This window comes from Acinonyx jubatus, chromosome C2 (genome assembly GCF_027475565.1).
Source record: "Acinonyx jubatus isolate Ajub_Pintada_27869175 chromosome C2, VMU_Ajub_asm_v1.0, whole genome shotgun sequence".
Taxonomy (NCBI): Eukaryota; Metazoa; Chordata; class Mammalia; order Carnivora; family Felidae; genus Acinonyx; species Acinonyx jubatus.
This window is the reverse complement of record NC_069384.1, coordinates 68,089,426-68,105,878: the sequence shown is the minus strand read 5'-3', so window position 1 is coordinate 68,105,878 and position 16,453 is coordinate 68,089,426. Positions and strand designations below refer to the sequence as shown.

Below are 16,453 nucleotides of genomic sequence, written 5' to 3'. Positions count from 1 at the left end.
GTCAAGGCTAAAATTCTTAAGTGACTAGATTTGCTAACTTGCTAACTGTGCCCATTTTGACAGTGTCTCAGCCTAATGGTTGTTTATTTAACTGAAAGTTTACTGGGCCTCTTTTCTTTTCTTTTTTTAATGTTTTTATTTATATTTGAGAGAGAGAATGAGCACACAAACAGAGAAAGGGCAGAGAGGGGGACAGAGGATCCAAAGTGGGCTCTCTGCTGACAGCAGAGAGCCCAATATGGGGCTGAAACTCCTGAAGCTTGAGATCATGACCTGAGCCGAGGTTGAACACAGCCGACTGAGCCACCCAGGTGCCCCCACTTGCTGGGCCTCTTAAAGGCATCTCAGGACATGAACTGTTGGTAAATTAAAAACAAACACACACACTGATTTCTAGAGTAAAAAAAAGAAAAGAAAAGAAGCATATTTATTAGAGTATTTGTTTTTGGTGAAGATACCCTAATGAAAACACTAGTGCCGGGGAGATCAGCCATCGCTGGACAGTGAGAGCATCAGTAGAAGCCCAGATTGCTTTCAGGTGAATGGCAGGCACTCTGTGGGGCAGCTCAGAGCCCGGACAGCCCCCTGCCACCACCTCTCTCCCGTTCTATGCTCAGGTACTCTGGATGGTAGTGTCGGGTTCGGACCCTACCTTCTGTAAGCTTACAAGCACTGAAAACATTTGTAATACTTACGTTAGCTCAAGAGAAACTTACTGAAGAAGAATAAACATGAGTTTTGATTTTTTTTGTCCTTTAAGAACCTTGGTCCACCCGCAACATCTGTCCAAAAGTCTTTTAAATGTTTTTTTTTTTTAATTTATTTATTTATTCTTGAGAGCGAGAGAGCGTGGGGAAGAGAGGCAGAGCATCCCAAACAGCAGCCCAAGCTCAGCGAGGAGCCCAAGGCGGGGCTCAATCCCACGACCCTGGGATCATGGCCTGAGCCAAAAGCAAGAGTCGGACGCTCGATCGACTGAGCCACCCGGGCGCCCCGCAGTATTCTAGTTTTATATAGGCTGACTGTAACAGAAATGGGGTTGTGCAACATGTGGGTTCTTCATGTCACAGAAAGACCTCTGAGTACACATGTGTACATATGTGTCCATATCATTGAACTGTGGCCTTATTTTACTAATTGGACAATTAAAGATGTAGAACTGTCTACTTCTCCAACCCACTGTTGGTCATATCTGTCATTTATTTGCTTGGAGTCCTTGGTCAAAATGCCATCCAGAATTACAGCTTTGTGTCCCTAACAGCAAAATGTGATCTGTGCTATGACAGTGTGGTGGAGAATGTGGTTCCCAGGCCCTCGTTTGGAGGGAGGATTGGGTGGTTTGGATGCTGTACCTTTACGTTTAGAGTTTGATTATAACCTCTGAGTCAGTAAGAAGGCTGTGGTTGCAATGATTCCTGCTTCCCATCCAGCAGCCCTGTCATTACTGGTCAGAGATCTTTTGGGGGGTGTCATATGTCATTGTTTCCTTTCATTCTTTTCCTTGCACACTTCTATTCCCACTTGTTTCTTAGGTTCTAGAGAAGTCAGTTGGGGGAAGAAAAGCCAACCGAGCAAGGCTCTGCAGGGAAGAATCTCTTTTTACGACACAGAAGTTTTGTTGAATCACCAAGTAGGTTTATTTGCTGAGGAGACAGACTTTTGTTGGAAGAGAATTCACATACCTTCCCGGGGATTCACACCTTGCATATAGGAAGGGGCTAGGTGAAGGTAAGCTTACTTTGATGAGTACTTTGATCAAAGTAAGCTTACTTTGATGAGTACTTTGATGAGTACTTACTTTGATGAGTAGAGTCAACAGTGATAGCATTTAGGGAAAGGAGGAGGCTAGTCTGTGATCCCTGGACCATGCTGGACTTTGAGCACCAAATAAAGAAAGAAGGGAAGACTGCTTCCAGAACTCCCCGTCAGTTGGTGATTTACTGAATTTCCATAGTATAACAGGGTTTGGAGTGAATCCGAGTTGCTGCTGGAATGGTATTGTGCCTTGTAGTGACTAAGCAGAACAGCTTGCCAGTCCTTTTCCCTCCAGCTGTGCAGTTGCAAGAGGTCTGTGTGTCTGTGCATGGAGGCATTAGGAGATGGGGTGTTAGGAAGTAGGGGAGGGCTATTCCACGTCCATTTTCATTGGGTGACCACCTGTGAATCCAGGGATGCGGGCAAGCTGCTGATGGACAAGCCCTGAGGCTCTGAGAGTGGGACTCGGTAAATGGCCACGACAGCAATAGGCGATGCTCCCTCCATAGGGGAGAGTCCTGGGGGCTCCTTAGATGGTAGGGTGTTTCCCACCAACACTGTCTGTGTTTTATATGTCTGTGTCATCTGTTTAAACACTTTACCACAGTTTTTTGTTGTAATCGGAGATAAGTTTTGAATGAGCTGGGAGCCTGCTGGGGACCATTTTCAAGACAAACGACTCAAAGTGTAAACATGTGTATTTAATGCAAGTTTGGATCCATAAACATGGGCCTTTGAAGAGCATCAGGTGGGCTAATAAAAGACAGGTGGAGAAAACGCTTTTTTTTCCTCTTAAAGTTTATTTACTTATTTTGAGAGAGAGGGCAGGTGAGTATTGGGGGGTGGGGCAGAGAGAAAGAGAGAGAGAGACTGAGAATCTCAAGCAGGCTCCACACTCAGCGCAGAGCCTGATTTGGGGCTTGATCTCATGAACCATGAGACTACGACCCGAGCCGAAATCCAGAGTCAGACACTTAACCAACTGAGCCACGCCAAAAAATGCTTTGAGCCACCCCAGAAAATGCTTCTCTAGAGAATTCTGAATTGTTTTTCCTGTTAAACGCATGGAAAGGAAAGTAAGGACCCAAAGGGAAGAATAGGGGGATCATTGTAGTACAGAGGGAGGGCTGAGATCACAGCCAGCCACTGGGACTGAGGCTGCAGAGGTTTCTTAATTTCAAGCCCAAGAAAAGCTAACAGCCTTGCTCATGTCTCCAGGTTTGAGGAATGAGTTATACAGGCTATTGTATAAGAATTAGTGAGAACAGTAACAAAGTACACTTGCTATGTGGGTATTTAACTCTTCCTCTGAATAGGAGCTCCTCAAAATATAATATTGTATTAATACCAGTTCACGCGAGTGTTTCAAACTATCAATTAATGTTGTTAACGAGGACTTTTTTTTAAGTTTATTTATTTATTTTGAGCAGAGAGTGTATGCATGCAAGCAGGGGAGGGGCAGAGAGCAGGAGAGAGAGAATCCCAAGCAGGCTCCATACTGTCAGCGCAGAGCCCAGCACAGGGCTTGACCTCATGAACTGTAAGATCATGACCTGAGTCGAAAACAAGAGTCTAACGCTTAACCAACTAAGCCACACAAGAGCCCCGAGGAACATTTTTTTAATAGACAAAGTCTAATCGGTTAGAAAAGCTTGCTCATCTTACTTAATTCCAGTAACAAGTCCACTTTCCACCTTTGAGTTAACTCCGTGTGACAGGTGGAGGAAGCCCTTGCTGGGAGGAGAGGCATTTGCCCACCAAACCTGGCTAGTTAGCTGCAGAACCAGGCCTGCAGCTGCTCAGCCCCCATGCCACCACCTCTGGTTCTTGGGGACCTCGACAAGTTCTCTGCTGGATACTTCTTCACTGGAGAAAGAAGTTCATGTTCAAGTTCATGACAGGATTCTGCAAAAACAGTTTCTGATGAGTCAAAACAGAGCATGGCCAAGGAGGAAAAACCCAGAGGGTCAGTAGGGCCCTTCCTTTTCCCTCCATCCATCTTTGCTCTGTCCTCTCTCCTGCTCCTCCCCCTTCCCCACTACCGGCTTTAATCGATACGGCATCATTTGGGCTTATCAACAAACTGCTTCTAAGTATTCCTGGTCTCAGTCCTTGTCTTTCCATGGAAGACAGGTTTGATTCATTCCCTTTCTCTCCAAATGGAATGGGGCACCCAGTAGCTAGCTACTCAGTTAAATGACAGAGTGAGTCCATGAGTGACTAGAGAGTCATCAGCCAAGTGACCAGGTACCAGAGCCATGGATGAGTTCATGTTCAATCTTTAATCCTGTGCCAGTAAATCAAGGGGGCTCGGCCCTTCCTGGAGCCCAGAGAGAAGGCCTTCTCTGGGCTTGGTCTCAGCAGAGCAGCAGGAAGCACAGATACGGGGAAAACCTGAGTGTATTTAGTCCAGCCCCATTTGAGCTGGGTAGCGCATCTGTCACTGGGTCCCCTGGACCTCTCCCTTGCCATCTGTGTGCCACAGCCAGTGTTTGCCCTCCCCAGATGAAGAAGGCTCAGGTTCCCTGGGCCACTGGGGGCCTTTCATCTCAGACCCTGGCCCCCGTCCCCCTGCTTCAAAGCAGGACTGTGCCAGATGATAGCTAAAGCACGACCCCAGAGGCCCACCTCTCTCAGGTAACTGGTGAGTCTGGGGATGGGCACAAACAACAGCAGAGAGCTCCCAGTGGAATCTAGGTGGCTGGCCTTTGTTCTCAGGGCAGCAGGGCAGCATCCAGACCAGATCCCTGGTGGCCATGTCAGCCCCGGTGTCTTATGACAGGCCACCTCCCTTCTCTGAGCTGACATAAAATGAGGACACCACCTGCCCTCCCTCTGAGGATGTTGAGGGTGACACCGAACCAGCTGCGATCATCTTTCTGAACCCTCAAGTGCTGGACTCTGCAAAGCATTGTTGTGACGATGTCACAACAGAGAGGCAGCTGTTAATGCCCTTCCAGACGTCTGTCTGGTTAAATGGGAGTGCCCTAGTTTGGAGGATGGTTCTCATTTTAGTTATGGTCAGATTGAGTGTACCCAACCAAAAAGATGGGTTAGGAAAGGCAAAAATTTAAAAAAAAAATTATTTATTTTTGTACTTATTATAAATATACTTATTATACATTTTGCATGTTGCTTCTTTTAATCATCTAAAAACCCAGCAGTGCTTAATCATGCATTATACACTTATCAACACTGTATCGTCCTCAAGAACTGATGATAACTGGGGTGCCTGGGTGGCTCAGTCGATTAAGCATCCGACTTCAGCTCAGGTCATGATCTCACGGTTTGTGGGTCTGAGCCCTGTATTGGACTCTGTGCTAACAGCTTGGAGCCTGGAGCTTGCTTCGGATTCTGTGTGTCCCTCTCTCTCTGCCCCTCCCCTGCTCACACTCTCTCTCTCTGCACCTCAAAAATAAATAAGCGTTAAAAAAAAATAAAAGAAAAAACTGATGATAACTGTGGGTCAGGGGGATCGCTTCAGATCACACAGCTGGAGCTAGGAGTTCAGAGCACCAGTTTCCCTCTGTCTTCTTATTTTATCTAAATCTGTGCAAGAGTGAGCATAAACTGATGCACAGTGCACAGGCCACAGTGAGACAGAACAATTTGGCTTTGGAATTAAATGAAATACACACGCCTGGCTCTTTTTACCTGGCTGGCCCTTGCTTTGCTTTAGCTTTCCTCCCCTGGCCAGGGTCTAGGTCGTAGGTCAGCAGGTAAGACGTCTGTCCTTGTGGAGGGTTCACCACTGGAGAAGCCTGGCTCCCTTGGAAGAGATGGCCTCCAGGGCATCTGGTCTTACCACCAGAAGGCCTGGGTATGAGCTCTAGGTCAGCCTGTAACTGACCCTGTGACCTTGAGCATGCCCTGGCCTCTCTATCAGTGAAGTGGGGTGGCGGTATTGGGACTGGGGCTTCAGGGTTCTAGTGAGGGCTGCTTTTCTTGGGCTGCATACAGAAAACTACTTGCCCCAGAACTGAGACCCTCACTGGCTCCTTAGTCCCAGTGCGGAGTGTGCGTGTAGGGAGGCTTGGTTGGTTTCTCACCCTGAGAAGAACTTGGGGCGATTGAATGCTAGGGATGACTCAGCCATTCACTAGCCTAGATTCAGTCACACTGGTCCCATGTGAGCCCAGACTGCAGGTCTGAGGCCAGGTTCATTCTGCACACTTACTTCCAGTCACTTCTGTCTGCCCTCCATCCAGGCTCAGGGCCTGGGGAAGACAGAGCAGGTCTTCCTGGGACTATGGCGGCATGGGACTCAGTGTCTCCTAGGCCAGGAACCCACAAAATAGTCATCCACTCATGTGTCTCCTGGAGGGGGTGCAGCCAGGTTGTTCTCTAATTATTTTACCTCTATCCCAGGAGAGTTTTAAGCAATACATTTGTATTCCTAACAGTATTTGCCTCGGGTCATGTAAAAATGAGTCTGTGATCCTTGGGTGAGGGCCCCATCTGTGTTCCTTTGCAGCTGATAATCCACATAATCCACAAGTAGTGGAGCCCAGGTGAGTAATTGTGAGTCAACACGCGTGTCAGCCTCACACAGAAGGTCTCATTGGTGTTGAATAGTCATACAAAGTATGTTCACATGTTGTCTCTTTAAAACTCCCTAAATCCCAGGATTATACTGTCATTACCTTAAATACAGGGGAGGACGTTGAGCTTCAGAGAGAGGCCCCGGCCTCAGACCCTATATTTCCCATGGCTTTCAGAGCACCAGTAAGCTGCTGCGTGGAAGGCAGTGACCAGGCTACCCTCACAGGAGAGGGAGGCACAGATCTACTTTTAGTCCCCACTGGCTGAGACTCATAAGGTGTGGGCCAGGAAAGTTGGCAGGGGGAAGACCAGAGAGAGGGTGGGGGCCAAGGAAGAGCCACCACTGGCTCGAAGGAGTTTTTGATGTTCCCTCGGCCCATAGGAATGCCCATCTACATGGACCTCTGAAGCTGGGGGCTGACTGAGGCAGCAGAGAAGCAGGAATGGGGGGAATCTGGACAGGCAAAAACATTTTGTCCTCAAGCCTCAGTCTGTGCAGGACAGGAAATTCCTCAACTCTCCCGAGGCAGGCTGCTTTCCTGGCCACTGTAGCCCAGCCAGCGAGACGAGATCTCTACACTTTGAATACTGGACCTCCCTGAGCCCAGTCCTGGGGCCTCATGTCAAAGGCAAGCCTACCTTGTCTGCCCCTCTGTCAAAGGCAGCGATGTTGGGGGCTGGGGTGAAGGAAGCAGTGGGGACCTGAGAGCACATCCTCTGGTCACAGAACATCGGGTTGCCCTGCCTCAACTGCCCCTGTGCTCTGGCTTCATAACCTTCACAATGCACCTGCCTTGGGGGAAGTTTTCCTTCAGCATCCTGAGCCTTCTCACCCTCTCCCCTCCTCATTCCCAGAGGCTGTGCCAGGAGAGCTCTGCAGTGGGCTGTATTCTGTTTTTAGTGCCAAAAGAGAAAAATTTGGTGGCAAATTTGGAGTTCGGCTTTTCTCAGGCATATAAGGCACCTTGGAGATGTATCCCCGTGGCTATGGGCTTCCTAAAAATCTGATATAGGTGGCCCTTGCTAATAAGAACCCAAAATACCTCAGTCCCTTTCCCCCAAAACTTAGAGTTTAAGATAGAGATATCATAGCCCCTTCCCTCCTTCTCCCTGCCCCCACCAAAAGACAAAAACAAAAAAGCTACAGAATTATTGAAGCCACCTGGTTCACAAGGCAAAGGGCAAGATCAGAGACTGAGCAGCCGTGAGCTTGTCCTGCACCAGAACTATTCTGTGTGGGAAGCTGACACCAGCAGCTCAGCCACTTTGCTGCCCCTTCCTCTCCTGCTCACATGAGGCAGGTCAAAGCCCAGCCTGGGGAGTATTCCAAGAATAACAGAAAGCCTGTTTATTAACCCTTTTCCCCGGAGAACTGAACAGGAGTGAGTGGGCCAGCCCTGAACCCAGAGAGTTGTTCTAGTTTTTATCTTTGGCTAGCTGGTGTACTTCCTCCCTCCCTCAGAGACTTTCTTCCCCAGTTTTTACTAATATTGATGTACAATGAATTGCATGTATTCGTGGTGTTTAATTTGAAACTTTCACCCATGAAACCTTCACCACAATCTTAAGAAATGAACATCTCCATCAACCCCAAATGCTTCCTTGTGCCCCTTTACCATCTATCCCCATAAGCCCCAGGCAATCACTGACCTGCTTGCTGTCACTATATTTTGCATTTGCTAGACTTTTATATAAATGGAATCATCCAGTATGTGCTCTTTCTTTGGCTTCCTTTATTCAATGTCATTTTTATGAGATTTGTCTCTGTTGTAGTGTCTATTGTTAGTTTCTTTTTTATTTTTTTAATGTTTATTTTGAGAGAGAGAGAGAGACAGAGTGTGAGTGGGGGAGGGGCAGAGAGAGAAGGAGACACAGAATCTGAAGCAGGTTCCAGGCTCTGAGCTATCAGCACAAAGCCTGAGGCAGGGCTCGAACCCACTAACCATGAGGTCATGACCTGAGCCGAAGTTGGATGCTTAACTGACCGAGCCACCTAGGCGCCCCTAGTCTGTTTCTTTTTATTGCTGAGTAGTATTCCACTGCATAAATATAGCACACTTTTTTTATTCATTCACTTGTTGATGGACATTTGGGTTGTTTCTAGTTAGAGTCATTAGGAATAACCCTGCAATGAATATTTGTATACAAATCTTTGTCTGGATATGTGCTTTCATTTCTCCTGTGTAAATACCTGGGGGTAGAATGACCGGATGGTGTGGTAAATGCATGTTTCGCTTTTTAAGAAACTGCCAAGCTGCTTTCAGAAGGGTCTGTACCACGTGTGGTACAGCAGTGTGTGGGATGTCCCGGAGTTCCACACCCTCGCCAACACCAGTGCTTGAGATGGTCGGTCTTTTTCATTTGGGTCACTCTCATGAGCAGAGCATCTTTGGCTTTCTTGAGGTGTTTAAAATCTCCTGGGATGGCAGTAGAGTGTCACACAGCCATAGAAAACGACAGGGAAGCTCTTTACTTCTGCTTTATGAGAGGCATCAAGGTGTATTGTTAAATGAAAAGCTGTCCATAGTGTGTATAGTGTGCTATCATTTCCTTAAGAGAAGAAACTGGAAGAGTATACTTATTTGCTCCTTTGTGTTATATACATAGGAGCATATGTATATATGACATATGACATATCTTGTCTCTGGCAAGATGAACAAGAAACTGAAAATTGGCTGCCTCTGGGGAGAGGTGCCTAACAGCCAGAGGTCAGGGATAGAAGGGAGACCTCACATACTCTGGAATTTTTAAATTTTGTGCATGTAAGTGTATTACTTATTCAAAAAAAGAGAGTGAAATAAAAAAAAAAAACCCTCAAATGCCAGTTATTGAAGTTCTCAGGAACCAGAGCCCACATGGGGCGTGGCCCTGTGGAGGCCCTGCCTTCCCCTTGCTCTCAGGCAAGAGCTCTGGCATGCCAGGTAGAGAAACAGGCTCTCATTGTTCCTACTGATCTCCAGCAACTCCCCATACTCCTTATCTGTTAGCAGTCTGCCTTTAGCTGGAGCCTGAGCCTCAACACAGTCATTTGTCCAGCAGCCATTTAGTCTGTGTTTGTTGAGTGAATAAATGACTGTTCACCCCACATTCTATTGTCTGCCACACAGAAAAGAAGAGCGACAGGAAGAGTGGGTATCTTCTGCCCGCGGCTCCCAGCAAGCCCGTCGCACCCCTCTTCCTGCAGGGCCTCTCTGACCTCAAAGTCATGGATGGAAGCCAGGTCACCATGACAGTCCAGGTATCAGGTCTGTGTCTGCATCTCTCTCCTTGGGGTGTATGTGAGAACAGGTGTGGTTGCAGCATGGACATTGCTCCCCATCGTCCCACCGAGATCTTTGACCCACCAGAAAGTCAGCATGGCACAGTCAGTCAGTGGACCCAGAGAAGTGGAGCCTGTTCTGCTTCCTCTGGGCAGGATTTTCTGGATTCAAGGTTAATTCAGGGTGGCCCAGGGGAAGAAAATGACCACAGCCAGCAGGGTGGGGATTCGAGGGAAGACATAATGGGGCCAATGTAGCTGGAAGATTTTGAACACTGATTTTGAACACAGCTGATGTGAGAACTTCCCAGTTCTGGGAGATGGTCTTTGTTGCTGTATTTAAGTTTAAAGTGAGAAGATAGAGCAGAGGTCCTTCTAAAACCAGGGTAGGGTGACAAGAGCATGTGACCAGCAGCCCATTGTGAGCTGTCACAGTCCTTGCTAGAGGCCAGCAGGAGAAGCCTGGGGACTCTGCTGGCACAGGCTTTCTAAACAGACTTGTGCCCAAGTGCATCCGGAGTTTCCTGTTCATTGCTGACCACTGGTCAGTCTCTCTGACAGCCTAGAGGTTGTCCTCCTGGGGTGTGGTTGCTCCTGAGCTGCAGAAGTAATAAAGATGAGCTGTGTAAGAACCAATGGGCTCCCCCTTTCAGGGATCCCCAATGAACCCCCTCCTGTTCCTGCAGGCCTGAGGCAGTCCCATGATAGTCCCAGGCCAAGGGCGGGCTGCCTCCCCTGTGCATACTCCTCGAGCTGACAGAAATCAGAGGTGTTCTGCACCTGGCCTCCGTACCCGTGCTGGCTAACCCATCAGAGACAGATGGCGGTCTCCTCTGTCCTTGAGACAGACTGACACCACACAGCCTCCCTCGGCAGCCATTCCCGGGGGCCGTGCTCCTCGGGAAGCAGAGCATAATGCTACTGCAGGGGAAACCCCCACAGGGGGCCCTTGTTTTATGACCCACCAAATTGCTAGAACCTACCCAGGAAAGTAGGCTGGTAAAACTGAAAATGCTCTGCACCCTGAGCTGTGCTTGGAAACCCGTACGAGCTGGTGCCCGTTTCTACCCTCAGACAACATTTGTGTGGTAGCAAAATGGAATGCTGACTTTTCCTTGTGGTGAAAATGGATACAGGAGCTACTGCGAAGTCACCATCGTATTGTGTGTGCACTGGGGGTGGAGGCGGGGACAGGATATGCATTCGCTGCACACCCAGTGAGCCAGTTACTACTCAGTATTACCAAGCAATTTGAATTCTGATTTTTTTCACTTCTGATCCTTTCTAGTTTCTGCAAATCTGTTGTTAAATAATTATAATGAACATGCATTGAGCACTTTCCTTGTGCCAGATGCTATTCTCATCTGCTATTCTAGTGGGCTGCTCTGTGAGACCATATTAATTTATTCAGTCCTCCCAACAAACCTTTAAGGAAGACATGGTTAGGACGTTTTGTAGATGGGAGACTGAGGCATAGAGAGGTTAGCATTTAGTACAGTGTCACAGGATTAAGTGCAAAGCTGCCACATGGCCCAGGGAAGCACCTTCCTGACAAGTCCACCTGCCCTATCTGCCTGTGCAGGGAATCCGCCCCCCGAGGTCATCTGGTTTCACAATGGGAATGAGATCCAGGAGTCCGAAGACTTCCACTTTGAACAAAGAGGGACTCGGCACAGCCTTTGTATCCAGGAAGTGTTCCCGGAGGACACGGGCACTTACACCTGTGAAGCCTGGAACAGCGCTGGAGAGGTCCGCACCCAGGCAGTGCTCATGGTGCAAGGTGTGGCTGCTGGGCTGACCAGGGTGGAGGCAGGCAGGGGTGGGAAATAGGTGGGAAATAGGGAATAGACCATTGTGGTCTCTCCATAGGCAATTTGGAGGTGAGGAAACCACATGAGCTTACTTTGTTTCCCCTGCAGTCCCTGTGCCCCTTTGGTCCCATTCCAGCCCCAGAGGCCAGCTTCCCACCTTTGTCTTGGGGTCTGGCTGAGGGGAGCCACTGTTCCCTGCCTTCTGAAGTCCTTTCCCTCTCTGAGTTACTGGTGACAAGCTGCATCGAGTGCCAGGAGAAAAATCTTGTGATACATTTAACAGCTGGATAGTGATAGCTTTTCCCCCCTTTACTGAAGTATAGTTAACACACAATGCTACATTAGTGTAGTGATAGCTTTTGAGGTGACTTATGGCCTATTAGAGTCCTTGCCTTTAGAGAACCTTTATTTAAGAAGAGAGACAAGGTAAGGACACATAAAGCAAGAACAACTGTTAATTACACACATCTCATTGTAGATCATTAGCACCTAGCCCAGTGCACCTGTACCTTCTGGGCTACCTCCCCTTGCTTTGGATATACAAACTCATGTCAACATGATCCTCAGAGAACATAACCATGACAGATTTACCACGAGAAGGATGTGCTGTAACTGTACATCCAGTGAAAGTGATTTCTGGACATGCTGTTATTGGGGTAACGTGCAATTTTCGACCTTCACCACCACGGAAAGCTGAGTAGATGCTGTCTGCTGAAAGGCCTTCCTCTCTAATCCAAACCTTTGCCAACTTCCAGAGCCTCAGGATGGCACCCAGCCCTGGTTCATCAGCAAGCCCCGCTCAGTGACAGCCTCCCTGGGCCAAAGTGTCCTCATCTCCTGTGCCATAGCTGGAGACCCCTTCCCTACCGTGCACTGGCTCCGAGATGGCAAGGCCCTCTCCAAAGACACTGGCCACTTTGAGGTGCTGCAGAATGAGGACGTGTTCACGCTGGTTCTAAAGAATGTGCAGGCCTGGCATGCCGGCCAGTACGAGATCCTGCTCAAGTGAGTCTGTGTGTCCTGCCGACCTCCTTTAGCCCACTAACCCCCAGATCCCTACCTCCTGTCAAAGTCTCCACCCGGGACTGGGAATCCAGCAGAAACCTGAAATAATGTGGAGCTGGGCTTCCACGTAAAGAGAAGCCTTGGTGCTGCCAAAAAGCTTTCCTTTTTCCACTAAATGCAAAGGTGCTCATTGAGAACCTTCCCCACTGAGCTCAGTTGCCCAGAGTCCTCTGTCTTATTACATCCCAGCTTTTGTTCTCTCATTATGTGGTGTGCGGAGAATATGAAGGAGGAAAGAACTGATTAAAATCAGAAAGGCAGCAGGATAGAGGGAATGTATTAGTTGTCTATTGCTGTGTAACAAATTACCCCAAAATTGAGCAGCTTAAAACAAGTTATTGTCTCACACTTTGTATGGGTTGGGAACTGGAAGCTGCTTTGTGGGATGATTTCTACATCATGTGCCTTGCACATCCCACATCATTTTGCAGTGAACATGTTGGCAGGGACTGTAGTGTCTGAAGGCTTGACTGAGGCTGGAGGATCCACTTCTAAAATGGCTCACTCACAGGACTGGGGCCCTGAGGCTTCTGCTCCTTGCCATGTGGACCTCTCCCTGGGACTGCTTGAGTGTCTTCGTGACACGGAAGCTGGCTTCCACAGACCTAGTGATCCATGGGAGGGAACAAGTTGGAACCTGCAGTGTCTTTTGTGATCTACCCTTGGAGGTCACACACTGTTACCTCCGCCACATTCTATTTGTTAGAAGTCACTAAGTGCAGCCCAAGAGGGTTCCATCTCTTGGAGAGAGGAATGTCAAAGAATCTGTAGACATTTAAAGCCACTACAGGCAGGTTAACCATGCCCATTCCTTTTTTTCTCCTGTTTAAGGTCTTTCTAGGTTACAGGGGAAGGTAAAGCTCCATGAAGACACACTGCTTTGCTCCCAGTGCCTAGAACAGTGCTGCCCAGAGCCAGCAGTTAGTGTCTGTTAAATGAAAGTGATCCAGAAATGCTCTTTTACCTTTAAAGTGCTCTAACTTTTAAAATTCCATGCCAGCCGTGGGCTAATGGAGACCGAATGCCAGCCCCTAGGGTTGATGTGAGCAGAAGAAGAGTACTCGTCTGCACCTCAACCCTGAAAACAGAAGGTTATGCCACATGCCAAAGATGTTTGGTCCTGCCTTAGCTCGGGTGCCTGGCCACTTTGTAAGGAGCTTGCTCTCCTAAGTACTGAGTGTACCATGTCCAAGGCTCTGAGCTACAGAGAGACTCTGTAGCTACATGTCAAAGCTACTGGCATGACAGAGCATTATTCCTATAATAATAACAAAACCCAGTTTGTGCCTCACTTCTTGGGTCCTTTCTGGGCATGTGCTTTATGCTTGTATCAGTTAGCTTTTGCTGCATAATAAACTAGTCCAATATTGAGTGGCTTTATAAAAATAGTCATCTGTTATTTCTTTGGATTTTCTAGGAAGTTCAGCTTAGCTGGGCAAGGCTTAGCGAATCTCAGCTGAGTTAATGGAGTGTCTGTGGTCAGTTGCTGACATGGTTGTGGGCTGCCTGGTCATCCTGTTGCCATCAGCAGTATGCACAGAAGACACCAACAGCCTTTGCCTTGCACCCAAACCAGTTATCAGGAAGGCAAATCTGCTTCCAGAATAGGAAGAAGATACTGTCTTCCTCCCGCAGGCCAGTACAAATAATGGAAACTGATGACGTGTGAGACCAGAGCTTGTCTGCATGGAAGGAGTAGTGCTGCGGGACAATACTCACATTAATCAAGCCAAACATCCTAGAAGAGATGAGCTTTTTGTGGGATTCTGAGGACAGTAGGCTGAGATTTAGCAAATGAGTAAAGGCTTGGCTGTTAAGGGCATGTTGAAGAGGCTGAACAAGAAAGGGTAGGGAAGAGCAAAGCAAGGGCTGTGGGAAGTCTGCCAGCCCAGAGTGGAGGGTTGCACTGGGAGGTCGGCAAGCAGACTGTCTGGGCCCAGCTGGGGATAGTCATAAAACTTAGACTGTCCCAGCTGGAAGGGACTTCAGAAGTTATCTAGCCGACTCATCGTTTAATAATGGGGGAAACTGAGGTCTCAGGGTCACAGACTTGCTCACGGCCACCCAAAGACAAGTAGCAGAGCCCAGATTGGAACCCTCATCGCTGTCTTTTAATCAGATTCTCTTCCATTCCTTGTTTCTCTCAAGTGCACGAGAACTTAGGGAATCCGGGAGGTTGCGCTGGGGTCCACATCCACACAGCCCTTGTCCCATGCCCCTCCCCAAAGTCCAGCCTCTTCATTCCTTTGGGAAGCTGTTGCCCTGCCTTGGCTTTGTCCCCGGCTAGGGAGTATGTGCCAGGTCCACCAGGGGCCCCATCCCCTCCAGCTTTTCTCATGCTGGCAGAAATCAGACCTAGACCCAGGACAGAATGCCTTTCAAAGAGGGAGACCCGATGGCTGGGATGCAGGGGGGTGGGTGACATGACAGCTCCTATCTATCCCTGCTCATGCTGCGGGATGGGTGTGGCTAGATGGGTTCTGCCTCCCTTCCTTAGCTCTTATCTCCTGAACTAAAAGAGGAAGTGTCAAAAAGTTCCAAATTTCAGCTGAAATTTTTGAAAGATTGAGACTTGCCAGGAAATTAGTTCTTTAAACTAATTTTGCCTATAAAATCCATTCCAGGCAAGGGTGATTCAGAGTGGGACAGGGTCCAGAGTGGGCTTCTTATTCAGGGTTTGGGAGGTTGACAAAAAGAGTTTTGCTAGTTTGTGAAAGGTGCAGCCTGTGAGGTCATAGCCCCATACCTGCTGTGGCAGCAGCTGGGCTGGGCATAAGGCCTCATCCTCAGCCCCAGGCCTGACTTTATAACTGAGTATGTAGATGCAGACACCAAAGATGGCCTCAAGAGGCTGTTTGGCTGGTTATATTATCTGGTGTGTGGGTCCCAGGCCACAGGCCTTTCTGACCTTTGTAGACTCTGAACGAACACATGACTTTGTTAAAGGCCTCGCAGAGATTTAAGTTTATGGCTGCAGAAATGGTGACCCCCAGGTCACCCCAAGGGATGAACCACTTAGTGGGGCAGCCATGATATCCCACGTTTACCTCAGTCTGCCCCTCAGACTTCTCCAGGTGCTTCAGGGTGAGGCCTGTGGACAGGTCTAGCAATAGGCTACCTGTGCTCCCTTCTTAAGGGCAGGTAATGGAAAACAACAGAAGCCCTTACCAGCTTCCCCATGGGAGACAGAGCTTACTCCAGCTCCGGGGACTGGGAACCCCACCATATAAAGCCTCTGAAAGGTATGGCTGGGCTAAAGCATAGCCATCTGGTCAGGGTCTACTCCTGATTTTTGCATCCGGGCTGTGTTGTGCCTGTGGCAAGAAGAAACTCAGCTGAGGCAATGTTGGAAAGTGCTACTGGGAAAACACGGTCCTTGGCCATCCTGTCCTGCTGCTCCTCACCAACGTTGGGCCCCACACCCTGCGCTTGAAAGAAAAGTGGGGGAAAGAACAGCCGAATACTGACCAGCAGCCTGGCAGAAGTGGGGTGCCAGGGGGCTGGGCCTCACCCACAAATGACCTCTCATGTTTATGCTACAGGTTGATCCAAAGCCCCATGAGCCCTTCTGTGCTGAGTGCTCAGGATGTTCTGAGGGCCTCTTAGCCTTCCCAGGGCCAGGTACTAAGGAGGCACCTGATTGCTATTTGTTGAGCAAAGGAACACCCTTGAGCCTCCAAACTATTTGGACAGGAGGCCCCCAGAACCTTGAATCTGGGCCCCCTGAGAGCCTGAGCATCAAGGAAGGTGACCAGGAGGGGACCCCAATAGATGAGAGGAGAGTTGGAGGACAGCACAGATCAACCGATCCTTGTTTCAAATGGGTCTTCGTGCCTGGGAGTGAGCAGCACCCCCGTTTCCCCTGCATATCATCTGCCACGCCACAGGCCTCCCGAGTCTGATCAGGACCTGGCCCTCCACTGGGAGGGAGGCCAGGCAAAGCGAGGTAGATACCCACATACATCAGCAGAGCTGAATGAACACATGCTTAGATGTCTGTGCACGTGGGGATGACTGTGTT

The 16,453-nt window shown here is 48.7% G+C and overlaps 1 protein-coding gene across 6 annotated transcripts in view; it reads left to right on the top strand.

Annotated features, from left to right (window-relative positions):
* Window positions 1-16,453, top strand: part of MYLK (myosin light chain kinase) — a 276,342-nt gene that overhangs the window by 171,837 nt on the left and 88,052 nt on the right. For all 6 annotated transcript variants that reach the window (XM_053220952.1, XM_027061019.2, XM_053220953.1 and 3 more), the window contains 3 exons: window positions 9,405-9,542; window positions 11,139-11,336; window positions 12,123-12,372. In XM_053220952.1, coding sequence (XP_053076927.1) covers window positions 9,405-9,542; window positions 11,139-11,336; window positions 12,123-12,372 — 586 coding nt within the window. The remainder of the gene's footprint in view (window positions 1-9,404; window positions 9,543-11,138; window positions 11,337-12,122; window positions 12,373-16,453) is intronic.